The sequence below is a fragment of the Camelina sativa genome, chromosome 11 (assembly GCF_000633955.1).
Source record: "Camelina sativa cultivar DH55 chromosome 11, Cs, whole genome shotgun sequence".
In the NCBI taxonomy this organism is placed as follows: Eukaryota; Viridiplantae; Streptophyta; class Magnoliopsida; order Brassicales; family Brassicaceae; genus Camelina; species Camelina sativa.
This window is the reverse complement of record NC_025695.1, coordinates 39,011,866-39,033,741: the sequence shown is the minus strand read 5'-3', so window position 1 is coordinate 39,033,741 and position 21,876 is coordinate 39,011,866. Positions and strand designations below refer to the sequence as shown.

At 35.5% G+C, this 21,876-nt stretch overlaps 5 protein-coding genes across 6 annotated transcripts; 4 read left to right on the top strand and 1 right to left on the bottom strand.

The window, feature by feature from the left end:
• LOC104725554 (exocyst complex component EXO70B1) lies at positions 647-3,245 on the top strand. The gene has a single exon (XM_010444222.2). It carries the CDS (start codon positions 844-846, stop codon positions 2,914-2,916), a length of 2,073 nt encoding a protein of 690 aa, XP_010442524.1. The 5' UTR covers positions 647-843; the 3' UTR covers positions 2,917-3,245.
• LOC104728767 lies at positions 8,212-10,269 on the top strand. The gene is made up of 2 exons (XM_010447705.1): positions 8,212-9,616; positions 9,707-10,269. The coding sequence occupies exons 1-2, from the start codon at positions 8,212-8,214 to the stop codon at positions 10,267-10,269; spliced, it is 1,968 nt and encodes a 655-aa protein (XP_010446007.1).
• Positions 10,968-13,643, bottom strand: LOC104725553 (cycloeucalenol cycloisomerase). Of its 2 annotated transcripts, none has more exons than XM_010444220.2 (8): positions 13,461-13,643; positions 13,220-13,356; positions 13,056-13,139; positions 12,720-12,761; positions 12,419-12,529; positions 12,068-12,310; positions 11,797-11,894; positions 10,968-11,428 (listed from the first exon to the last, which is right to left on the bottom strand). In XM_010444220.2, the coding sequence occupies exons 1-8, from the start codon at positions 13,471-13,473 to the stop codon at positions 11,251-11,253; spliced, it is 906 nt and encodes a 301-aa protein (XP_010442522.1). In that variant the 5' UTR covers positions 13,474-13,643; the 3' UTR covers positions 10,968-11,250. The 2 variants fall into 2 exon arrangements, with proteins under 2 accessions (XP_010442522.1, XP_010442523.1); XM_010444221.2 differs by having other exon boundaries at positions 12,119-12,310; positions 13,461-13,639.
• LOC104725551 (argininosuccinate synthase, chloroplastic-like) lies at positions 14,843-17,546 on the top strand. Its single transcript, XM_010444219.2, has 9 exons — positions 14,843-14,954; positions 15,082-15,143; positions 15,237-15,297; positions 15,447-15,588; positions 15,862-15,910; positions 16,021-16,203; positions 16,308-16,382; positions 16,461-16,646; positions 16,736-17,546. The coding sequence occupies exons 1-9, from the start codon at positions 14,870-14,872 to the stop codon at positions 17,375-17,377; spliced, it is 1,485 nt and encodes a 494-aa protein (XP_010442521.1). The 5' UTR covers positions 14,843-14,869; the 3' UTR covers positions 17,378-17,546.
• LOC104725550 (adenylate kinase 3) lies at positions 17,724-19,366 on the top strand. The gene is made up of 6 exons (XM_010444218.2): positions 17,724-17,932; positions 18,204-18,349; positions 18,427-18,546; positions 18,631-18,798; positions 18,884-18,973; positions 19,064-19,366. Exons 1-6 carry the CDS (start codon positions 17,809-17,811, stop codon positions 19,163-19,165), a joined length of 750 nt encoding a protein of 249 aa, XP_010442520.1. The 5' UTR covers positions 17,724-17,808; the 3' UTR covers positions 19,166-19,366.

The window sequence follows — 21,876 nt, the reverse complement described above, 5'->3', positions numbered from 1 at the left end:
GGACGTTACATTCAGGAAGACAGAATTGTCACTATGATCTTGACTTCAAGGAAACATAGTATTTTCTTAACATTATTAGTTTTTTCATGAATGAATTGTCATGGTGATATTCTAAGCTGTAAACATTAAAATAAATCAAACCAAATGTATGTTCTCGTATAATCAGATTATTTTATGTGATTTGTTTACTGGATGATATATTTTTTTAAAGTAATGAGTTTTCTATATAACAACTTAACAGAAATAAAAAAGTTATTATATGAGAAACAAACCAATATTTTAGAAAAATATCAATTAAATATAATTTGAAGCCGTCTAAAATAAAAATTTCATAGTGAACGAACAAAAAACAAATCTTCTTGGTAGTGAAACTTGAAACAGTCTAAAACACCTTGGATACAATTGGAATTAGCCTAATCCAAAATCACTCCAAATAATAAATAGAAATTAAGTTGAAACACATGTACAGAATTAGTTAATTTACCTTGCATAAAAAATAAAAATAAATAAAGGAGTAAACCGGTAGATACCAAGAGGAGTAAACCGGAATTAGCCGGTACCAAAAAAAAAAAAAAAAAACATTTCGGTCAACGAAGACGTTTTTGACTCTCTTTTTTTTTTTCATTGGAAAGACCAAAAAAAAAAAGTCACCTTTGTCTTCCATTTCGCTGTCTTTGTTCCACTCAAACCCTAGGAAAAAAAAGAAGTTATACTCCATTTCTTCAATTCAATCTCCCACAAGTTTGATCCCCTAAATCCCACAACACGATCCATGTCCTCATCTTCTTGATTCAGTCCCCCCCCTCTCAATTTTGTTTTCTCCTTTTCCGATTTCTCTAATTCATGGCCGCAACAACAACCACGGCGGCTAGTATCAACGCCGGAGCCGGTGGTGGAGGTGGTGGTGTTGGTGGAGCTGAAGACCGTGTTCTCGCCACGGCGCAACAGATCGTGAATAGCCTCAACACACCTAAAGAGGTTCGTGAAGATATGTTACTTATCTTCTCCAGCTTTGATAACCGTTTATCGAATATCAAAACTGCGATGACGAACCAGGAGGAGGATCAAAACGACGCTCTCACGGCGCGTTTAGAAGCTGCGGAATCGGTTATTCATCGTTGGGACGGCGGTAACGATTCTTCTCGTCACTCGTCTTCGTCTTCTGGTAACTATCGTTCCTCCTCGTTTTCTCTTTCGTTCGATGAATCTCCTGAGGAAGCTACGGAGTTTCTCTCAGCTGTTGATGAGGTTATCTCTTTGCTTGAGGATCTTTCGTCGAAGAATAAGGCCGATATGGTAGATAGAGCTGATAGTGCTTTGCAGATGGCTATGTCTCAGCTTGAAGATGAATTTAGACGGATTTTGATTCGTAACACTGTTCCTTTAGATGCGGAGCGGCTCTATGGCTCGATGCGACGTGTTTCTCTGTCGTTTGCTGATGGTGATGTGGTTGAGGATTTTGAGAATTTTGGATTGGTTGCTGATGGAGATGGTAGTGGGAGTGGGAGTGGGAGTAGGAGGAGGTTGTTTCATGAGAGGGGAGGGAGTATTGGGTGTGATCTTTGGGTTGATTTGATTAATCCGACTGCTGTTGAAGATTTGAAGGAGATTGCGGAGCGGATGATTCGTGCTGGTTATGAGAAGGAGTGTGTTCAGGTTTATAGCACGGTGAGGCGTGATGCTTTGGATGAATGTTTGATGATTCTCGGTGTTGAGAAGCTGAGTATAGAAGAAGTTCAGAAGATTGATTGGAAGTCTATGGATGAGAAGATGAAGAAGTGGATTCAAGCTGTGAAGATCACTGTTAGGGTTCTTCTGGCTGGTGAGAAGAAGATATGTGATGAGATCTTTAGCGGTTCCGAGTCGAGTAAAGAGGTCTGCTTTAACGAGACGACTAAAAGTTGTGTGATGCAGTTGTTGAATTTTGGAGAGGCTGTGGCGATTGGTAGAAGATCATCAGAGAAGCTGTTTAGGATTCTGGATATGTATGACGCGCTGGCTAATGTGTTGCAGACGTTAGAGGTGATGGTCACTGACTGTTTCGTGTGTAACGAGACCAAGGGGGTGTTGGAAGCACTGGGTGATGCTGCGAGGGGGACTTTTGTTGAGTTTGAGAATAATGTTCGGAATGAGACATCTAAGAGACCGACGACAAATGGTGAGGTTCATCCGATGATACGTTATGTGATGAATTACATGAAACTGATTGTGGATTATGCGGTTACCCTTAATTCTCTTCTGGAGAATGATGTGTTAGATGGCTTATCTGGGGATGATAGTACAGAGGAGATGTCTCCTCTTGCGAAACGAATATTGAGGTTGATTACGTCCTTAGAGTCAAATCTGGAAGAGAAATCAAAGTTGTATGAAGATGGTGGGCTACAATATGTGTTCATGATGAATAACATTTATTACATAGTTCAGAAGGTGAAGGATTCTGAGCTGGGTAATCTCTTGGGTGATGATTGGGTTAGAAAGCGAAGAGGGCAGATACGTCAATATGCTACCGGTTACCTCAGGGCTTCCTGGAGCAGGGTGCTATCTGCTTTGAGGGACGAAAGCATGGGTGGAAGCTCAAGCGGTAGCCCGAGTTATGGGCAAAGAAGCAACAATTCGTCCAAGATGGCGTTAAAGGAGAGATTCAGAGGTTTTAATGCCAGTTTTGAAGAGTTATACAGGCTTCAAACGGCTTGGAAGGTCCCGGATCCTCAACTTCGTGAAGAATTGAGGATATCTATATCAGAGAAAGTAATTCCGGCTTACCGGGCTTTCTTTGGAAGGAATAAGAGTCAACTAGAAGGTGGTAGGCATGCTGGAAAGTACATAAAATACACACCAGATGACCTGGAGAGTTACTTACCAGACCTATTTGAAGGAACGCAACTGGTTATTCACCACCCAAAAAGGAAAAGTTAAGTTCTCTTGCTGGATGATGACGACGACTCTCTAGCTGGAAGGACAGTCTTGTCTGTTTGAAAGATGACAGTGGCCAGGTAATTTATAAGTCAGGGGTTTAAGTTATATATGTGAAAGTCGGACTTAGACCCTTTTATAGACTGTGTCAAAATTCTTATGTACATGTCTTAATACTTATCATGTTATGACCATGGGTTTTATATAATGACTGTGCTCTTGTTACAAATGGTCTTTGCTCTGTTGGTTTGTCACAGTTGGTTTTGAGATTATAGAGCACAAACTGTTGTTAGATAGTTGATTGGTAATATTACTTTCTTGTTGTAACTTGAGTGTCTGTACTTACTACTTAAGTTTCATAGTAAAGTGTGTATGTTACATACAAACGAGATTAGAAAATTTCAATTATTAATAATGGGGATTATGTGTGGCCTAGTGAGGAAGTTTAACATGGCTGTATGGGGGCAGTAGGCAAAACTCTTTTAGACTTGAATGTTATGTCTTGTGGGGTTTGCACTAGTGGTTGATTGTTGTGTTCATTGTCATCAATATCATGACGATTAATAATCAAGGATCCTTTTTGTGTGATGTTAACAAATTATTGGATGCTAAGAATTAAGAAATCTTCAAAAAGGTTGAGTAGCACTCATCATGTGGAAGTTGAAGCAAATCAACATTGGTACTATGGTTGAATCCTCCTCTTGTGGCTCTCTGTGTGGTAATTGGACATGGAGCAAGTCGCTTCAAAAAGTGAGGCTTTGTATGGTAGGTGGATCTCGAAAAATCTTTATAGAATCTCTGAGGCCCCTAACTTCTTTTATAACCCATCAAAGAAACCGCTATTTTTGTCTAGAATTTGTCCCTCCAAGGTGTAAGGGAAGACTTGTGAAATACTGAAATTTGTTATTAAGGTGCCATCGCCATTCTTTCGAAAAGGTCTCTTGGCATTTTCTTTTAATAGTATCAGTTGGGCATGGGCATGGGCATGGGCAAAGTATCCAAACTCGAGGACCCACCCGATCCGAAAGACTCAATCCTATCTTTGAACTTGAAATTTTAAAATATCTGAACATGTTTTAAATCTCAAAACCCGAAAATCTGATCCCAAATTTGACCCGAACTTGAACTCGAACAGGTACCTGAATATAAGTAGATAGTAGTAAGGGAATTTAGCCAAAAATACCACTTTGTCTCAAAATCTTAGCTTGAATGTCACATTTGCTAAACCTTTTCAGAAAGTGGCAGAGTGCCATAAAAGAACTTTTGGCATGTGTAAAAAAGACAGAAATGCGCTCGATGTAGGAAAATGAACCCATTTTAGAAGGTCTGTCGTGGGATTTGACGTTTAGCGGCTTGGAGTGAGAACGGGAGCATTAAGAGATGCATAGTTCTTAAGTTAACTTGGTGGGTAAATCTAAACGAATTAATAATAGGTAAGAAAAACTGAGAAAAAACAAGAAAGAAAAGAAAGTCGAAGAAAGAAGCGTTATTGTCTACAAAGTAAGCGTTTCAGTAGACAAGTTGAAAGCGATTGTGTCTTCGGACAAAGAATGGTGAATCAGTTCGATCCATAATGAACACAGATGGAACATGTTTAATGAGATGCGTCTTCTGCTATAAGAGCATCAAACATTCTTACACTTTCAAGAGTTTGTCCCAAACCTCGCGTCTTTGCTTTTTCCCAGCCAAGCAATCCACGTTCTCCATGTATACACAAGGCTCGTCAATTTGCAAAAATGGTCATATGCACCAGATTCATGGGATTTATAATACAACAAGTGTGTGTTTTCAACATCTTGCTTTATTTATTTTTCTTACTGATAAATTGATAATCATCATCACTGCGTTGTCACCACTTGAATTCACCTTCCTTTGTACTTCTCTTGCAGTATATAAAGCCTATTGTCAGAAACTCAAATCATCCTTTAAAAGGAGATCTTCTATATGCTATTGAAAGAGTGTTGAAGCTTTCAGTTCCAACTTTATACGTGTGGCTTTGCATGTTCTAGTACTGCTTCTTCCACCTTTGCTTTGGTATGTTGCGTTCCCTTCTCTTTCGGGATATTTTCCAAAGAAGAACAACAGAAAAAACTACATCTCATCAAGAAATTGACAATTGTAGTCTCTCCTAGTCTTTGATGTGATTTATTTAACATTTGTTATTTTCTTTATTTCCACTCTATAAAGCTTTCACAATCTTTGTTCAATTTGTTCTTTTAAAAAGTTAAAACTAAACTCTATTTTGGAGGGCTGTATGAAGCAAGCCCTCTATGCTATATGTATTCAACCATGTACTTTTATCATCTGCCCAATTCACCATGTATTAGCTATACATAAACTTTTAACCAAATTGAATTGATTTTTTTAACTACGACTTAAAATTCTATTTATGGTACGGTTTCACGATTAGAGTAATTTACCCCCAAATCTATTATGGTTTTGATTTCCTCAAAACCTCTATGTCAAAGAAAGGGTTGCAATTAAGTTTTTAAGCAATGTTTTTAAACCGGGATCGGACCGGTCCAACCATGATCCGGTGGACATTCCGGTTCGGGTTACTTCTAAAACCCAGAAAACACCAAAACTGGTGGTTGAACCGGCGGGTCCAACCGGTGGTTGAACCAGCGGTGGGTCGATCTCAAATTAAAACATTTAATTTTTATCACAGTTCAAACTCAAACCAAATTAAAAATAAATGTTGTTATATTTATAAAAGAATCACTTAGTTATTTTATCTCATCATTTAAAATTTTAATTTTAGTTATTTAGTACTTAATTATGTGTGTCTTGTACATACAGTAAAACCTCTATAAATTAATAAACACTATAAATTAATAAATTTTGTTAGTCCCAAGTCGGGTCAATGTAAAAAATAACAAAATTCGATAAGATAATCAGAGAATATTTTTTTGAAATCCCTATGTAAAATGTAGTCCCAATAATATCATAAGTTAATAATCATGTAAATTTACATATATATATAATATGTGGGAAAAAATATACTGATATAATAAAGTGTGTTCTCCTAAACCTCATATTTATATTAAAATTGTTATGTTGTATCTTCAAACTATAATGATATAAAATATTCTATAACATTTCATAAAAATAGCTAAAATGTTTTAATGTTTTCAATTTCTAAATATGCATCATTTACATTTTGATAGTTTGATAGGGTATTAAAATACGACAATTGATATTCTTATTCATAAATTTGAGTTTATGTATGTCATGTGTATAAGTGAATTTGTCTATAGTATTTGTAACTTATTTTCAATAATTTTTTCTAAATATTTCAAATTCAATTCCAATACCATAAAAACTACAATATCCGAAATTCTAATCTTATTTTGCTAAAATTGTCTCAATTCATAATTTTTTAAAAAATAAACAATTAAAAATATATCTATAAATTAATAATTATTAATTTACATTATAAAATAATAATTATTAATTTATATATAAATTAATATCACTATAAATTAATAAAATATCTTGGTCCCAACATTATTAATTTATAGAAGTTTTACTGTATATTTATAGAAAGTGTATTTTATAATCATAAAATATAAAAAATAACTATAAACTAATTGACTCGTGGTTCAACCGGTCCGACCGGTTGACCTAGTGATCCAAAAGATTTTCGGTTCACTTTCCGGTCCGGTTTTAAAACCATTGTTTTTAAGATTTGGGTTCAAGTCAACAATTTACATTCGAGGTTAGTCTAATCGCAAAAATGTTAACTTAACGATTTTAAATCATAATTTAAGGAATTAATTAAATTTGTTTAACTGGAGAGAAATTTATAGATTGGGTGGAAATTCCACCGTGGAATATGAAGTTTACAAATAGCACATGGTGAAATAGATAAGAGGCTAAAAGTATAATATGAAGTTGTGAACCGAGTAAAACGTCCGTAGTACATGAGGATTGCTAGAGGCGGTTCTATTTTAGGAAGTGTTCACTCCTATAAGTTTAAAATACTACGTTTATTTGTCTGGTAAATGTTTCAAGTACCGAACCAAATTAATATATCTCATACAAATTAACTCTTATGGTCTTATAAGGTCTTATAAGAAAATGTCTAATTCAATTAGCTATTGGTAGAATTAATATAAAATAAAAAGGGAAAACAATATCTAAAAGTTGAGTACTAAAACACAAACACAAAATTATACTTAGCATGGGACACATACCCTAAATATGTAGTAATAATACAATACATTTATTTTGTAGAAGTAATATATAACATAGTATTTATTAGTGTGTATATATATATATAGTTGAATAGTAAATCAGTATATATAAATTATTAAAAATTAAACTGATAGGAACTAAATTCTAGAAACCTTTTAAATTTTTATCAATCACTGATATTAATAACTAAAGAAAATATCTTTCAAAAATATACACGCGGCGTCTGTTGACATAGTAACTTTAAAAAGAACACGCACGTGTCTTAATCTAGTAACTTCAAAAGAACACGCGCCATAGCAGACGCGTCTCTTGACCTAGTAATTCTTCAAAAGAGAAACATATTCCAAAGCAATACATCATTACCATTTTTTAAAAAAAAATAGTCTTTGTTCAAACTTCAAAGTATTGTATTCTTGAAAGAAAGATGAGTGAAATAGATAGCATACCTAAATATACAGATTTATTTACACAATCAATCAATGTGGAAATGATTTGAAATTAAAACTTTGACTGAAAAAGTAGTGAATTTAGGTAAATAGTACATTACTGGCAATGCAAAACATGGTGAAACCATAAAAAGTCACATGCACCAAACCATTGCCCTATATATATGTTCATCGTTCTATGGTTTTGAGGTTGTTTTACTTTCACCTTGAATACAAAAAGAAGTAATCTGACCAAACCAAAGCACTCACAAAGTCTGAAACTGTTCTTCTTCAATCGCAACGCAAAGGTATCATTATCTTCATTACCTACGTTACGTTGCATTAGTCTTCTTTTTCTTTGTTCTCACTTGGTTTTGTTCTTATTAGCAACTTGTGTACTTTGATTTTGATTTCGATTTGTCTTGTTTTACACTTTTCTCCTTCGTGTTGATAAATGGTTTTGCGTGATTCCATATTACTTATTTCTTTGAACAAGTTTGATATTTAATGAACTTTAAAGTTGGCGCAAAAACCATTTATTCAAATATCTTTTTCCACATGTGTGCTTGGGGCAAAAGCTATCCCACTTTACTCTGTTTCAAATTTTAGGGTTGTTTCATTTGCTGATCAATCTCTCTATCTTGTAGGATCTTGTGGCACTACTTTGACGAAGAAAATGTTGCAAATGGACAGAAGAATTGGTGAAAACATTCGAGAAGAAGCTAGAAGAGCGAAAGCGATTGCTGTGGAGATGTACAGAGCCGGTGATCTCTGTGGAGCCAAAGAGTTTGCTGTCAGGGCACATAGGCTTAACCCTTCACTCTGTGGTCTTCTCCGTCTAAATGCGGTTCTTGACGTGCACATGGGTCTCGCCAAGCAAATCAACGGTGAAATTGACTGGTATGCTGTGTTATCGGTTGACCCGACCGCGGATCTTGAAACAATCCAGCAACGTTACCAGAAGCTATCTCTGGACATCATCCTTGATGACTGTGACAACACTGTTTGTAGCGTGGATGAAGCCAATATGTTTCTGACTGGTTCCTGGAATCATCTGTGCAATGAAGAGAGCAAGCAAGTTTATGACATGAGGCGTCAAGAACAGCTACAACTTCAGAATCTGAGAAGAGCCTCGGAGGCGTTTTCTAATTCCGTGGATAATAGCACTTTCTGGACATTATGCCGCTCTTGTAACATGAAGTATGAGTATCCAGGTAGATGCAAAGATCGCAGGGTGATGTCTGTTCATTGTTGCAAGCCATTTGATGCTTTTGAGTGTCCTGGACCATCGATGAATCGTGTTACTCCATGGACTTACGATCAGCAGCAGCTCAGGAGAGCGGTAACGAGTCAGGTTCCGAGCTTCACTAACAATCCGGTGGTTCTGTCAGCAGTGCCTGAACCTGTCTTGACATCTCAAAGAACTTTTGATCAAGTAAACAGAGTTGGTCAAGAAACAGTTGAAGCTAGGTTTGAACAACCTCCACCGAGAGTTTCTGGTCCTGTGAACCAGTTAAGGAGAGCTAGTGGAGGAGATAACAAACGAAAGGGACCTCTACTAACAAATGTTCCTCAGTTCAGAAGAATCAGTGAAGACGCAGGGCTCAGAGATATGATTGAAAAGGGTAAGAGTTTGATCGAACAGACTCTTGAAAGGTTAGTTTCTGCTTCTCAACAAAACAATGTTGCTTCTGCTTCTGCTTCTGCAGCAACAAACATACCTCAAGGCTCCAAGAACTGCATAGCAGCGGAAGGAGTAAAGTGTGAAAGCAAGAACACTAATGTTGTGGTTAAAAAGGAGGAACCTGATGCAGTGTTTGTGATTGTTCCAGATACTGATTTCCACAACTTTGACAATGACCGAACCAAAGCTTCGTTTCGAGAAGGAAACCAGGTATGGGCAGTTTATGATGATAAGGGAATGCCTCGTTTGTATGCAATGGTCCATGGTCTTGTCACTCAAGAACCGTTCAAGATGTGTTATTCTTTGCTGTATAGCAAGAATAATGAGGAACTAGGTCCAATGAAGTGGATTGAATCAGGTTTTTACAAGACCACTGGAAGCTTCTCAATCGGTAAGCAAGAATACTGCGATTTTTTCGACTCATTCTCACATAGAGTCAAGTGGGAAAAAGGTGCCAACGGGTTTGTGCACATCTATCCGAAGAAAGGAGATGTTTGGGCTCTCTATACAAACTGGTCACCATCTTGGAACAGTTCAACTCCTGAAGAAGTTGTGAACAAGTATCAATTAGTTGAAGTGCTTCATGATTTCGAGGAAGGAGTAGGTGTACCGGTTGTGCCGCTATTCAAAGTCCCTGGATACAAAGTTGTGTTTCGTCGCCATCCATATCAGTGGACAATCCCAAAGTGTGAACTGTTTAGGCTATCCCATCAGGTGGATTCTCATTTTCTTACAAGTGAAGATGGTGAGAATGTTCCTGTAGGTTTCTTGGAACTTGATCCTGCATATTTGACACCAGAGCTTCTCAATGTTGTCACTAAGGAGGAGATGAGAGGATTGGAGAATGTGGCTTTCAAGAAACCAAAGGAGGAGGCTGATGGGGGCGAAGCAAAAAAGAAGCTTGGAATGATGAGAAAACTGGAGACTGTGGTCAAGAAACCAAAGGAGGAAGTTGATGATGGTGTGGGGAGTTCGAGCAATGTTGCAAATGATGGGGAAAATTCAAAAGTGAAGCTTGAATTGGAATGCGACAAAGAGGAGAAGCTTTAGATGCAAGAGATCAATTTTCTCAAGAAAACCCTGTTTTGTTTTTCTAGCTTTGTTTCATTAAAACTACAATAAATCTGAGTTAGTATCAGTATGATGCTGATTCAGTGACTTTTATTTTTACTTTTTGTTTTTATATTTGAAAGTTGTATCTTGAAACAGGGTTATCTGATTGGAATGAGACTTTGATCTTTTATTATATCATTTTAAGACTTTTATTATATTTGAAAGTTTTCATGTGATTTGCAATGAGTCTTTGGACATTTACGGATTCCTCCCAGATTTGTTCTTAGATGTAAAGATTATAAAAACAGAGAGCAGTCTTGTTCTATCTCCCATTATTAAACTGAGAACGGTCTACAGAGAAAGAGCAGAGAACATGTAATTGTTCAAGGAATCATTGATGGCTTCAGATACGCACAGGACCAGGTAATGTTGATCCTGGAATGATGATGGGTTCTATTGAAACCAAAAACCAGACGGTCAAAAGAGATTAACGTTTTGATTATGTAGCAGGTATGTACCAGTGTCCCATATGAGTCAGTGACCATAAGGGTACTTCAACAATGGAAAAAACGATATGAGGAAGTAGGTTTCAGAAGTATGAAAGCCCTTAGATACTTCATGTGATGAGATTTAACCATTTAATGTGAAGTTTTGGTTCATTCAAATGGTGTTGTGACCTTTACGTTTTATCAAACTTAAGAGGACAAACCAATACATCGATTTCAGTTCCACAGCAAAAAGTTTTCATTCTGTTCTGTAAATGATAACTTGAAAGATTTCATTGCCAAGTCCATAAGGAGAAACTGAAAAATAACAACACAGCAGTCATCTGGGAGAAGAAAAACCTCAGAAACATGTCCAAAATCGAAATAAGTGCTTGCCGATTCCGTTGAGTGTTCACGGACACTCTTGCGTAGGTTTCTCTTTTCAGTCCAATGCTATTCCCTGAATTGGTGGAAGCAGCCCATCTTTCAATTGTTAACTGGAGAACCATGGTAATCCAGACTCTAGGCATTTTTGTCCCTCTGGTAAGGGAACTATAGGTCCCAAGACGAGACGCCATAAATCAAGAATGATTGTTACCAACATAGCAGCACCCAAAGCATCAACAGCCACTCGGGATAAATCCCATTCGTTACTTGATTTCTCATCCATCCTGCAAACCCCAACCAATTAATATGATGCATAGGAAAACATAAAGACATATAAGAAAGAAAAATGATGAAACTTAGGAAGGCAATATATAACATTAAAGATCATGAAAGGCCAAGAAGTCGAGAGATGCAAACATATCACAGAGATGGCAAAATGGTTCAAAAAATTTCTCAAGGCACTTAAGAAAGACCTGGAGGGTCATGGTTCTCCATAAAAGTCACTAATTCCTTTATAACACCCTCTAGATAATGCAATCAATTAATGCCTCAGTTTAAATATGCAACAGTCATGATGCTGAAAAGATTCACCGCTTCTATTAGATCAGAAAACTCATAATCAAGAAAACTATGGCTTGAGGCTGTTCTTTACCTGAAGAACATTGGGAAGCTCACAAGGAAGTAAATGGCATAGAACAAACATCCAACTCTGTACATGGCACTTCGGTCCACGAACTCGTAATAAGGAAACTGCACACGTTCAAACAAACAAAACATATGAACGGTTATTGTGAAGTTTTGCTTCCAAACAAGATTCTAGAAAGTAACGTAGCCTTTAAGCAAATTAACAAGTAAGCCAAAAAAAAAAAAAAACAGATTACAAAAGAAATTTATACCATTTGATAAAGCACGAAGTAAGATACCTTCTGAAATTTTATAGGAACTATCATAGAAATGAAGAAATCGAAACATACATTTGCAATAGCAATAGTCTCCAAGTATGCAATGAAATAAGAAAGCGCCAGTATCCATGCAGCCTCAAAACACCATTTCAGAGAATCTGGTAAATCAGCAATGGAATGTCGTAGCCTTCTAAGAGTCATGTTGGATGCAACGTGGTAAAAGAGGAAGCAAACATGTGTTAGGAAGAATGTTGTGTGAGGAACCTGTTCAACACACACACACACACAAAGTAAAAACCCTGTAATGAGCCCATGGAAACAAGAAAGATACTCAACAGAACACAGTAATCCACTTAATATTGTTGTGCTTACATTATTCATTTTCCATGACGGAAACGTATAGGACGCTCCAAGAACTTTAAAGAAATAGTGCGTCCAAAAGTAATTTCCCACATAGCTGAAAACAATAATCCAGAGATTTGCCTGTGGTAGTGGAATTAAGTTCCAATCAATACAACTATAAGATGAGAAACATGAGAACGAAAACTCTCACCACTAACCTTTGACCAAATTAAAAATCAAAAGTTATCATCTCAAACTTAAATTTAAATCCACAAAGAGTATGAAACTACATTGCACATAGGAGAAAGAAAAAAGAAAAAAAAAAGCTTGCCTTAACCCAATAGCGGTCCTTCCAACATAAACTTCTGTCAGCCTGAGAAGAAAAAAAATGCATATATATTGAGTGAAGAGGAACAGAGGTATGCATTCAATGGAACGCAAGATAGATAGTTATGGCCATAGACAAACAAGTGAAAGCAACGCTCAGAGTGAAAGCAAAATTTCTCAACAAGTAACGAAGTCAAGCTAAAAATATAAGATCTCTGCAATTTTTAATCAAGCAAGTACAATAACACTGTTCTGGTATCTTCTTCAACCTACACTGGCAAAAGTAGCATCAACACTAGTCCAAGGTGAAATGGTGACAGAGGTGTTTAAGTTGAGAAACCTTTCCAATGAGTAACATGGGAATGAGGAAAGCAGGAACAGCTGAAACCAAGGCCAGAAGCAGATACTCCAACTCCGTGAATGTCTATACACAAAGCAATCAAAATCGTCAGATCTCTTTATCAAAAAAAAACAAAGAAAGATTACAAAGTAAAGAAGAGAGACCTCGTAAAGCTTGTAAGGAACAACGATGCCTAAACAGAGAGTGAGCCAGAAGGGAGTATAGAAGAGGAAGAAGAGCTCCCCCCATCTCTTACTTGGATTCGCTGCCAGCCACAAGCTCGGCGGCGGTGATGAACTGCCTATATCAATAAATAAATCAGGGGAAAAAGGTGACCAGAGAGATTCGAATCAGAAGAAGAGAAGAGAGAGACATCGTCGGCGTTAGATTTTTCTGTTTTGTTACCTGATGATGACATAATCGTTCTCGCTGGCTGGCTGGCTGGCTGGCTCCGATGTTGACTTGAGTGTGTGTGAGAGAGAGAGATTGATGGGGTACTACGAGCGGAGCGACCCACCAAAAGATCTGAATCAAGGGGTCACGTGGCAGCTGCACGCTTTTGTGATCCCTTCGTATATTTTAACGTTAATTTATGACAGCACCGGCTTTATCTCATACTCCGTAAGCCAAATCCAGTTTTTTTTCAAATGATGATAGTTTATAGTTTTTTTTCTTTTTTTTGGTATATATATGTTTTAAAAAATAGATGAATTTTGGTAAATACAAGAGACTTATTTGCAAAAAGAAAAAAAAAAAAGTTGTTGTGAAATCGTAAAATAAGTGGAGTATCTATTTATAACCAATATCGTGGTATCATGTAAAATAATGTTGTTATGAGATAAAATAATATATTATATTTGCTTCAAACACATACAAATTCAATTATATACTAATACTACTATGTACACTAAACTAATATCATTCATTTATATACGATTTTAAAATTTTGTTTATTTTCTGATTAAATAAAGGGAAATCTGCACTATAACACACTTTATAACGGATTTTAACCCATGGTATATTAATTTATTTTTTAAATATTTAACCCAAATGACACAACTTATGTTTTATTTGATTATCAAAATTATGAACTTTTTTTTTGTAATGTAGAAGGAAAAATCAGTTTCATTTTCTTAAATATAATATTTTGATGCCGACATTTTAATTTAAATCTGAAATAAAATTTGTAGAATATTAGATTTTTTCTTTATTTTTCTTAGAAAAAATTGAGATATTTTAATTTTGAAGAAAAACATAAATTTATTGTAGATATATTTTAGGAATGCTATGTTAAATGTAAAGATTATATAAATATAAACCAAAATTAATTTAGGTAAATAGGAATCAATTAATAGAGATATTTTATGAACTGATTTTATTTGTGATTTTATAGCCATATTTTAGTTATATTTTGTAAAATTTTCTAGAGATTAACTTTGTAATTTATTATAGCTAAAAGAGTAGATTGTGAAATGTATTTCAAAATATTAAAATATAGATATAACCGGCTATATTTTGAATTTGTAAATGTAACTTTTTGTAATGTTCAAATGTAATTTTCAACGAAGGTTCAAAGTTGGAATGTGTAAATGTAATTTTGAATTTCTGTGAGTAAAATGTAAATATATGAAAAGTTGAAAATGATTTTAGGAAAAAAAAAAGGTTGAAAATGATATCCTACAATTGTACAAGTCTGGACAAAAACCCTAGTGGCAAAACGTCAACATCAGAACCCCACCAACCACTGTGCGTCTGTGACATTCTCTAAACATCATTTTGCACTCAGAAAAGAGACAAAAGAGTAATTTAATTTCATGGCTCAAATCACTGTGACCTCTCTTCTTCCTCAGCCTTCTTCCTCCTCTGCTCTCCCTTTCCGTATTCCCCACTATGCCTATGGTCTCTCTCTCTCTCTCTCTGCTCTCAAACATTTATTCTTGATTTATAGACTTTGTGTAATACCATTCTAGAATTTCAAACCATCAGTTTGTGATTGATAAATTAATATTTGATTTGTTTATCGCAGCCTCAGGTCCCTTAAGATGTCAGAATCTAGCTTTCTTGAGAACCACTTCACTAGCTCCAGAGGTACGTACCCTCTTTACCTATGGCGTCTGAAAATTCCTCTTTTGCTAATTCTGAAATTGTGTGTTAAAAATGGCTCATTTTTGGTAACTGCAGCTTAACCGCAATGTCGTTATTAGCAATCAAGTCACCGCTTCCCGCAGTTGCAAGAATCAAGGTGAGTTTAGTTCCTACTCTATTAGAAACACTTTTAGCAAATTAGTATTATTGTCTCTCTGTGTGACTTTCGAATCATCAAAAAGATTATCTTGTATCTACATAGTTGCCACTAAGACATGTAACAGGAAGTTTTATTTTGATTTGTAGCTATTCGAGCTGTTCTATCTGGTGATGGAAATGGTGTGGTGGCTACTTATGCAAAGGGTGTTGGGCTTCGTGGGAAACTCAAGAAAGTTGTTCTTGCCTACAGTGGAGGTTTAGACACTTCTGTCATTGTGCCTTGGCTAAAGTATGCTTCTTTTCTTTTCTTTTCTTTTTTTGTTTCTGGACCTCTTACACTTAATTACTTACAATAAAATTATAAGACTTTGCTATAGTTTGTAAGTTGTACTAGTCAAGTAATAAAGATAGAGATCTGAAACCTTGTATCAGTAGCTAGCTCTAGGCTCTGGATTTCCCTGTTTTTAGATGCTTTGAGCGATGATTTTTGTTTCATGATGTTTACATATCCGTTAACATCTGTGGGCTTACTTTGGACTCTTTGCGTTTCCCATGTTTTTAGGGAGAATTATGGCTGTGAAGTTGTGTGCTTTACTGCAGATGTTGGTCAGGTACCTCACAAACTCTGCCAATTATTTGACTCTTGAAAATTTTGTCCTTTTTCTCTTGTACTGTAGTATAGTATCTTCTTTACCTGTCCTAAATGTTTTTTTATCTGCAGGGCTTAAAAGAGTTGGAGGGTTTAGAACAAAAGGCCAAGGCCAGTGGTGCTTCTCAGTTGGTCGTTAAGGATCTAACTGAAGAGTTTGTGAAAGATTACATATTCCCTTGTCTTCGAGCTGGTGCCATCTATGAGCGAAAATACTTGCTTGGTACCTCCATGGCGCGTCCTGTCATTGCTAAGGTACCACTTTTGAGAAATAATCCCTGCAGATGATGGAATCTCATAGTTAAGCCTCCGAGATCTTTAGTGTTCTTAATGAATAACAAAGCTTCTATATGATATAGGCTATGGTTGATGTAGCAGCAGAAGTTGGAGCTGATGCGGTTGCACATGGGTGTACTGGCAAAGGCAATGACCAGGTAAACTGCGGAAATGTTGTGCTAAAAGCGTTTACATATTGTTAAGGCTTCTTATATTGGTTTTAATGTATAATTCAGGTTCGCTTTGAACTCACCTTCTTCTCACTAAACCCTGAACTTAAAGTTGTGGCACCATGGAGAGAATGGGAAATCCAAGGCAGAGAAGATGCTATCGAGTATGCGAAGAAGCATAACGTTCCTGTTCCCGTGACAAAGAAATCTATTTACAGCCGAGACAGGAACCTGTGGCACCTCAGTCATGAGGTAACAACACTAATCAGGTTTTTACATTTTTCAATTCATAACAAAGTTGTGTCCTGCTTTCTGAAATCCGATATCTTCTTGATTGAAAGGGAGATATATTGGAAGATCCTGCAAATGAGCCAAAGCAAGATATGTACATGATAAGTGCAGACCCTGAAGATGCTCCTGATGAGCCTGAGTACATCGAGATAGGGATAGAATCAGGGATCCCGGTCTCACTCAACGGGAAGACTCTCTCTCCAGCGACACTTCTCTCCGAACTTAACAAAATCGGCGGGAAACACGGAATAGGCCGCATTGACATGGTAGAGAACCGTCTAGTTGGAATGAAATCTCGTGGAGTGTATGAAACACCAGGAGGCACAGTTCTATTCAAAGCTTGCCAAGAACTAGAATCACTTACCTTGGACAGAGAGACCATACAGGTTAAAGACTCGTTAGCTCTCAAATACGCAGAGATGGTTTACGCGGGAAGATGGTTTGATCCACTGAGGGAATCAATGGACGCCTTCATGGAGAAGATAACGGAGAAGACAACAGGGTCGGTTAGATTGAAGCTGTACAAAGGGAGTGTGAATGTGACGGCGCGACAGAGTCCGTTTAGTCTGTATAGACAGGACATATCATCGTTTGAAGGGAGTGAGATTTACAACCAAGCGGATGCAGCTGGATTCATTCGGTTATATGGTCTTCCTATGAGAGTTAGAGCCATGCTCGACAAGGGAATCTAAATGTGTTCCATAGTCTCTGTCTTGTTGATGATTTGAGGGTCGCTCTTGACAATGTTTTTTGGTCTGAAATCATTTCTATACAAGAATCCTTTAGCTTATTGGTTTCTTCTGTTATTGGTTAACTTATTGGTTTCCTTTGTTATTGGTAAAAGTATTGATTTTTATGTAATTGTATGAAAAATGTGCGATATAGATGTAAGAAGAAAGACTCGTTTTCAAAGTAAGGTGTATCACACCATTCACCAACCCCAGTGGTTGGTCGAGGGGCAGGGCGCTGTAGTTGTTGGCACAGTGAAGGGTACTATCGTAAAAAGAGGAGACTAAACATTGGAAGCATCGAATCCTCTATACACGCACTTCAAAAAGGGAAGAGAACCCACCACCGGACCAAATCTAATTCCTCTGTAAGAGACGGAACGAACGAACGAACTATGGCGACGAGTAGCGCGGCTTCTTCTGTAGATATGGAAGACATTCAGACCGTTGATCTCATGTCTGAGCTTCTTCGCCGTATGAAATGTGCTTCTAAGCCTGACAAACGTCTCGTCTTCATCGGTAAATCGATCTCTGAATTTTTCACTCAATTGTCACTTCGGTGGTGTGATCTTTGTGAATTGTGTAGTGAAAGTTCCGATTTTTATCTGCTTCAGTATGTAAAAAATTGCATTTTTCACTGCTACCGCTAATCCTTGATCTGATGATCATAGTGATATTAGCTCAGATTCTTGTTTAACCCTAAGATAGATGTCCTCATAGTTGAAGAAAGCATGTGAATTTACCTGTTACATGTTTGTGCTCTAGGCTTATCTATGGTTTGCATTGGCAGGTCCACCTGGTTCAGGAAAAGGTACACAGTCTCCGGTCATAAAGGATGAGTTTTGCTTGTGCCATTTGTCTACCGGTGACATGCTTCGAGCTGCTGTTGCTGCTAAGTCCCCTCTTGGTGTTAAGGCGAAGGAGGCAATGGACAAGGTAACAAAAAAAAACACTTGGTTTGTCTCTGTTAAGCTTTCATGTGTTTAATTTTGAATCGTTAACTTTTTGTCCAGGGAGAGCTTGTTTCTGATGACTTGGTTGTTGGTATCATGGATGAAGCAATGAACAGACCTAAATGTCAGAAAGGTTTCATTCTTGATGGGTTCCCTAGGACCGTGACCCAAGCTCAGAAGGTTTCTGATTCTTTTCTGTGCTTCGTCCTTTGTGTATCTGCTCTGGTTAATGTTCTTCTGACCTTGTTTTATGAAATCATGTAGCTTGATGAGATGCTTAATAGAAGGGGAGCTCAGATTGATAAGGTGCTTAATTTTGCGATTGATGATTCTGTTCTGGAAGAAAGAATTACTGGAAGGTGGATTCACCCTTCAAGTGGAAGAAGCTATCATACTAAATTCGCACCTCCTAAAGTTCCCGGAGTTGATGATGTAAGGAAACTATCTCATTCCTAATATTGGACTAGCAAATCAGATCTGTGACGATTGATCTCTGTATCCACTTGATTCTTGTTAGGTGACTGGAGAGCCATTGATTCAACGTAAAGATGACAATGCGGATGTTCTTAGGTCAAGGCTAGATGCATTCCATAAGCAGACACAACCGGTAAGTTTCCCCTTAAAGCATTTGAGCTTGAGTGAGGAGTATTGGAGATTTTGATTGTTGTTGTTGTTGTTGTTGTTGTTGTTGTTGCAGGTAATTGACTACTACGCGAAGAAGGGTAATCTGGTGAACATACCAGCAGAGAAGGCTCCGGAAGAGGTTACGAAAGTGGTGAAGAAGGTTGTGTCTACATGAAAACTGAAATGAGTTTGAGAATTGAGATCTCTCTTTTTTTCTTTCTCTTAAATAACTCTCCCGAGGTTTTTGTTCCCCATCCGGAATGTCTTTTGTCTTAAGAGCAACATCTGCTGCAGTTTTGTGCAGTGTTTCACTAAGGTTTATTGTTTGCGACTGGCAATGTCAGGTGAATAAAGAAAAAGAAAAAAATGACAGATATGTTGGAACATTGAAAACATTAGAATGTGATATGAACTTAATGATATGGTATTAATACTAAAACTTTGAATAAATTTCAGTTATTCTACTAAACACCTAGTAGCGCAGGAACCATTATGCAGCCTCACAATACATAGTTGCAGTTTTTATTTTTCTAAAACCCTGGCCCATAAAGTATTGTGATGTGTGTTTTCTACTTACATTTTACTAAGACCACACAGAAGACCAAAACCATTTTACTAAGTTTTCTTGCAATTTTATGTATAGAATTATGTTGAATTACAATTATGAATCTTATTATATGTCGGCTTTGAAACATAAATGGTATAAATTTAAAGATTCATTTATAATAACTGTTTTAGTATGACATTTCAAATTGTATGAAGTTGATATAAACTATGCAGTTTAGTAAAAGCGGATTGGATAAAGCAATGCGATTTAAGTGTGGTTTTTCTTACAAGCGGTGTGAAACAATTTTAGATGGTAGAAAAAACAGTATTCGGTACATGATTAAACTTGTAAAACACACAATAAATATATCTTTTGTGGGGCATAAATATTTTTTATAAATTTAAATTGATTAATGATAATATTAATGATATTTTATAATATTTGTTAGTGTTATTTTAAAAACTAAAGTTAATTTAAATACTTATTAAAATAAATTATCTGGTGCTAATTATGTTAGTCATTGTTACATAAAAATGAAAATATGGATATAATAATTATAAAAATTTAACTTATATTTATTATATTTCGAATTGGCCAAAACTTGTCTTCTCCTATAGAATTATAGTGGGTGATATCAATTTTTTTTATCTCTTAAGATTTTTTATAAAATGTTTAGAATTAAAACAAATAGGTTAATATTAATATTAACTAACTAGAAGCTCGTGTGATAGTAGGATCAGTGTATCTTAATCTATCTGGAGGTGCGCTAATAACACAAAAACATGCAACCTTAATGCACTTCATATGAATGAACTTTATAACATTCAAGAGAAGTAGATAATTTCATGTATTTTGGACGAGATAACTTTGTTAATGAATTTTTGCTGGCCCTTTTGACACTTATACTTTTGGAAAAAAAAAAAAAAAACATAGATGTGTGTTTGAAACAACATTAATCAGTGCAAAGGTCATGTGGATGTTGCGTGGTTGCCGTAAATCTCAACTATCATGAAACAGGTCACATAGCATCTAATGTGCCAAGCCATCCGGAGCATAGGGAAGAATACTTAATGTGTAGAAAAAAATTAATATGCATTAGTGCAAAATAAATAGTGCGAAGCAAAGTTTAGATGGTCAAAAAAATAAAGTATATAAATTAATTATTTAAAAACAATACTTATATTGTTGAAATTGAAATTGATTAATGATATTATTATTATACAATATGTAATATTTTATGAATAATTTATAGAGATATTCTCTGATATTTATCAGTGAATTTGTTTTAAAATTTAAATATAGTGTTAAAAGTATGAAAATGTATATAATTATCTAGTGCTACTATTAATTAATCACTGTTCAGTATTAAAGAGTCATAAAATTAAATTTAAACTGTATATTAGTATGAATTACAGAGTTATGATTGCAAAACTATAGTAAAATTTACAAACTTTAAAGTTAATCTTTATAATATATAAAGACGTAAAATTGAAAATGTAGATATAATAATTATTAGAATTTAAGTAATAATTATTATATATGGGTTGGCCAAAACTTGTCTTCTCCTATCATGGATGATAAAAAAAAAATTATCTCTTATGAATTATGCATGTAATCTTATAAGAATATACTCAAACTAATATATATATCTATATATATATATAATTATATATACCATTGTAAATATCTTTTTTAAACATTAGAAAACTTTATAAATATTTAAATCGAGTCTATAAGTAATCGTTACTATCTATAAGTATCTTATAAATTTTAAAACTTTAAATAATATTTTTAAAAGATAGATAGATGAAAAGGAAATTTTTTGAAAAAAATACAATAAAAGGGATATTTCTGTTTTGTTATTTAGCCACAACATATTCGATGCGTTTATATGAGTATGACACATACGGTTCATTATTCCTCATTTCCTCTATTACATTTTAATAATTATTATATCCATATTTCCAACTTTAATAAACAGATAATTAAAAAAATACAACCACCATAACATTTAAAATTCTAAATTTTAATTAACATATAATTAAAAATACATAAATTGAATAGAAAGTTTAAACGTGGTAATAAGTAATAACAGTTTCCGTTTACCCTACGTCGTATATTTCATTGACGGCCATACTTAAATACGGAAAATATAACTTGCATGTGGGTTCTATAGTTTTGTAACTTAGCGAAATCACGAACGTTGAAGATTTAGTAGATATTTTCTAATGCGCTATAATACTAAAAAAAATATTCATTCCACCAATTATATGCATACTAAAAGTAAAAGTATCTTCTTCTGGAAATAAATGTCACGATCCACATCCAAAGGAGATTCG

Bases quoted from the DNA above. Each gene is read 5' to 3' on its own strand.
- LOC104725554 (XM_010444222.2), top strand. From the start codon at position 844: ATGGCCGCAACAACAACCACGGCGGCTAGTATCAACGCCGGAGCCGGT.
- LOC104728767 (XM_010447705.1), top strand. From the start codon at position 8,212: ATGTTGCAAATGGACAGAAGAATTGGTGAAAACATTCGAGAAGAAGCT. The intron at 9,617-9,706 runs AAGAATACTGCG...ATCCGAAGAAAG, and splicing joins AAGCTTCTCAATCGGTAAGC to GAGATGTTTGGGCTCTCTAT.
- LOC104725553 (XM_010444220.2), bottom strand. The intron at 12,530-12,719 runs GCAAGCTTTTTT...CCACTACCACAG, and splicing joins AGGACCGCTATTGGGTTAAG to GCAAATCTCTGGATTATTGT. The intron at 11,429-11,796 runs GTAAAGAACAGC...TGGGGTTTGCAG, and splicing joins AGCTTCCCAATGTTCTTCAG to GATGGATGAGAAATCAAGTA.
- LOC104725551 (XM_010444219.2), top strand. From the start codon at position 14,870: ATGGCTCAAATCACTGTGACCTCTCTTCTTCCTCAGCCTTCTTCCTCC. The intron at 14,955-15,081 runs GTCTCTCTCTCT...TGTTTATCGCAG, and splicing joins TATTCCCCACTATGCCTATG to CCTCAGGTCCCTTAAGATGT. The intron at 16,204-16,307 runs GTACCACTTTTG...TATATGATATAG, and splicing joins CGCGTCCTGTCATTGCTAAG to GCTATGGTTGATGTAGCAGC.
- LOC104725550 (XM_010444218.2), top strand. From the start codon at position 17,809: ATGGCGACGAGTAGCGCGGCTTCTTCTGTAGATATGGAAGACATTCAG. The intron at 18,547-18,630 runs GTTTCTGATTCT...GAAATCATGTAG, and splicing joins CCGTGACCCAAGCTCAGAAG to CTTGATGAGATGCTTAATAG. The intron at 18,974-19,063 runs GTAAGTTTCCCC...TTGTTGTTGCAG, and splicing joins TCCATAAGCAGACACAACCG to GTAATTGACTACTACGCGAA.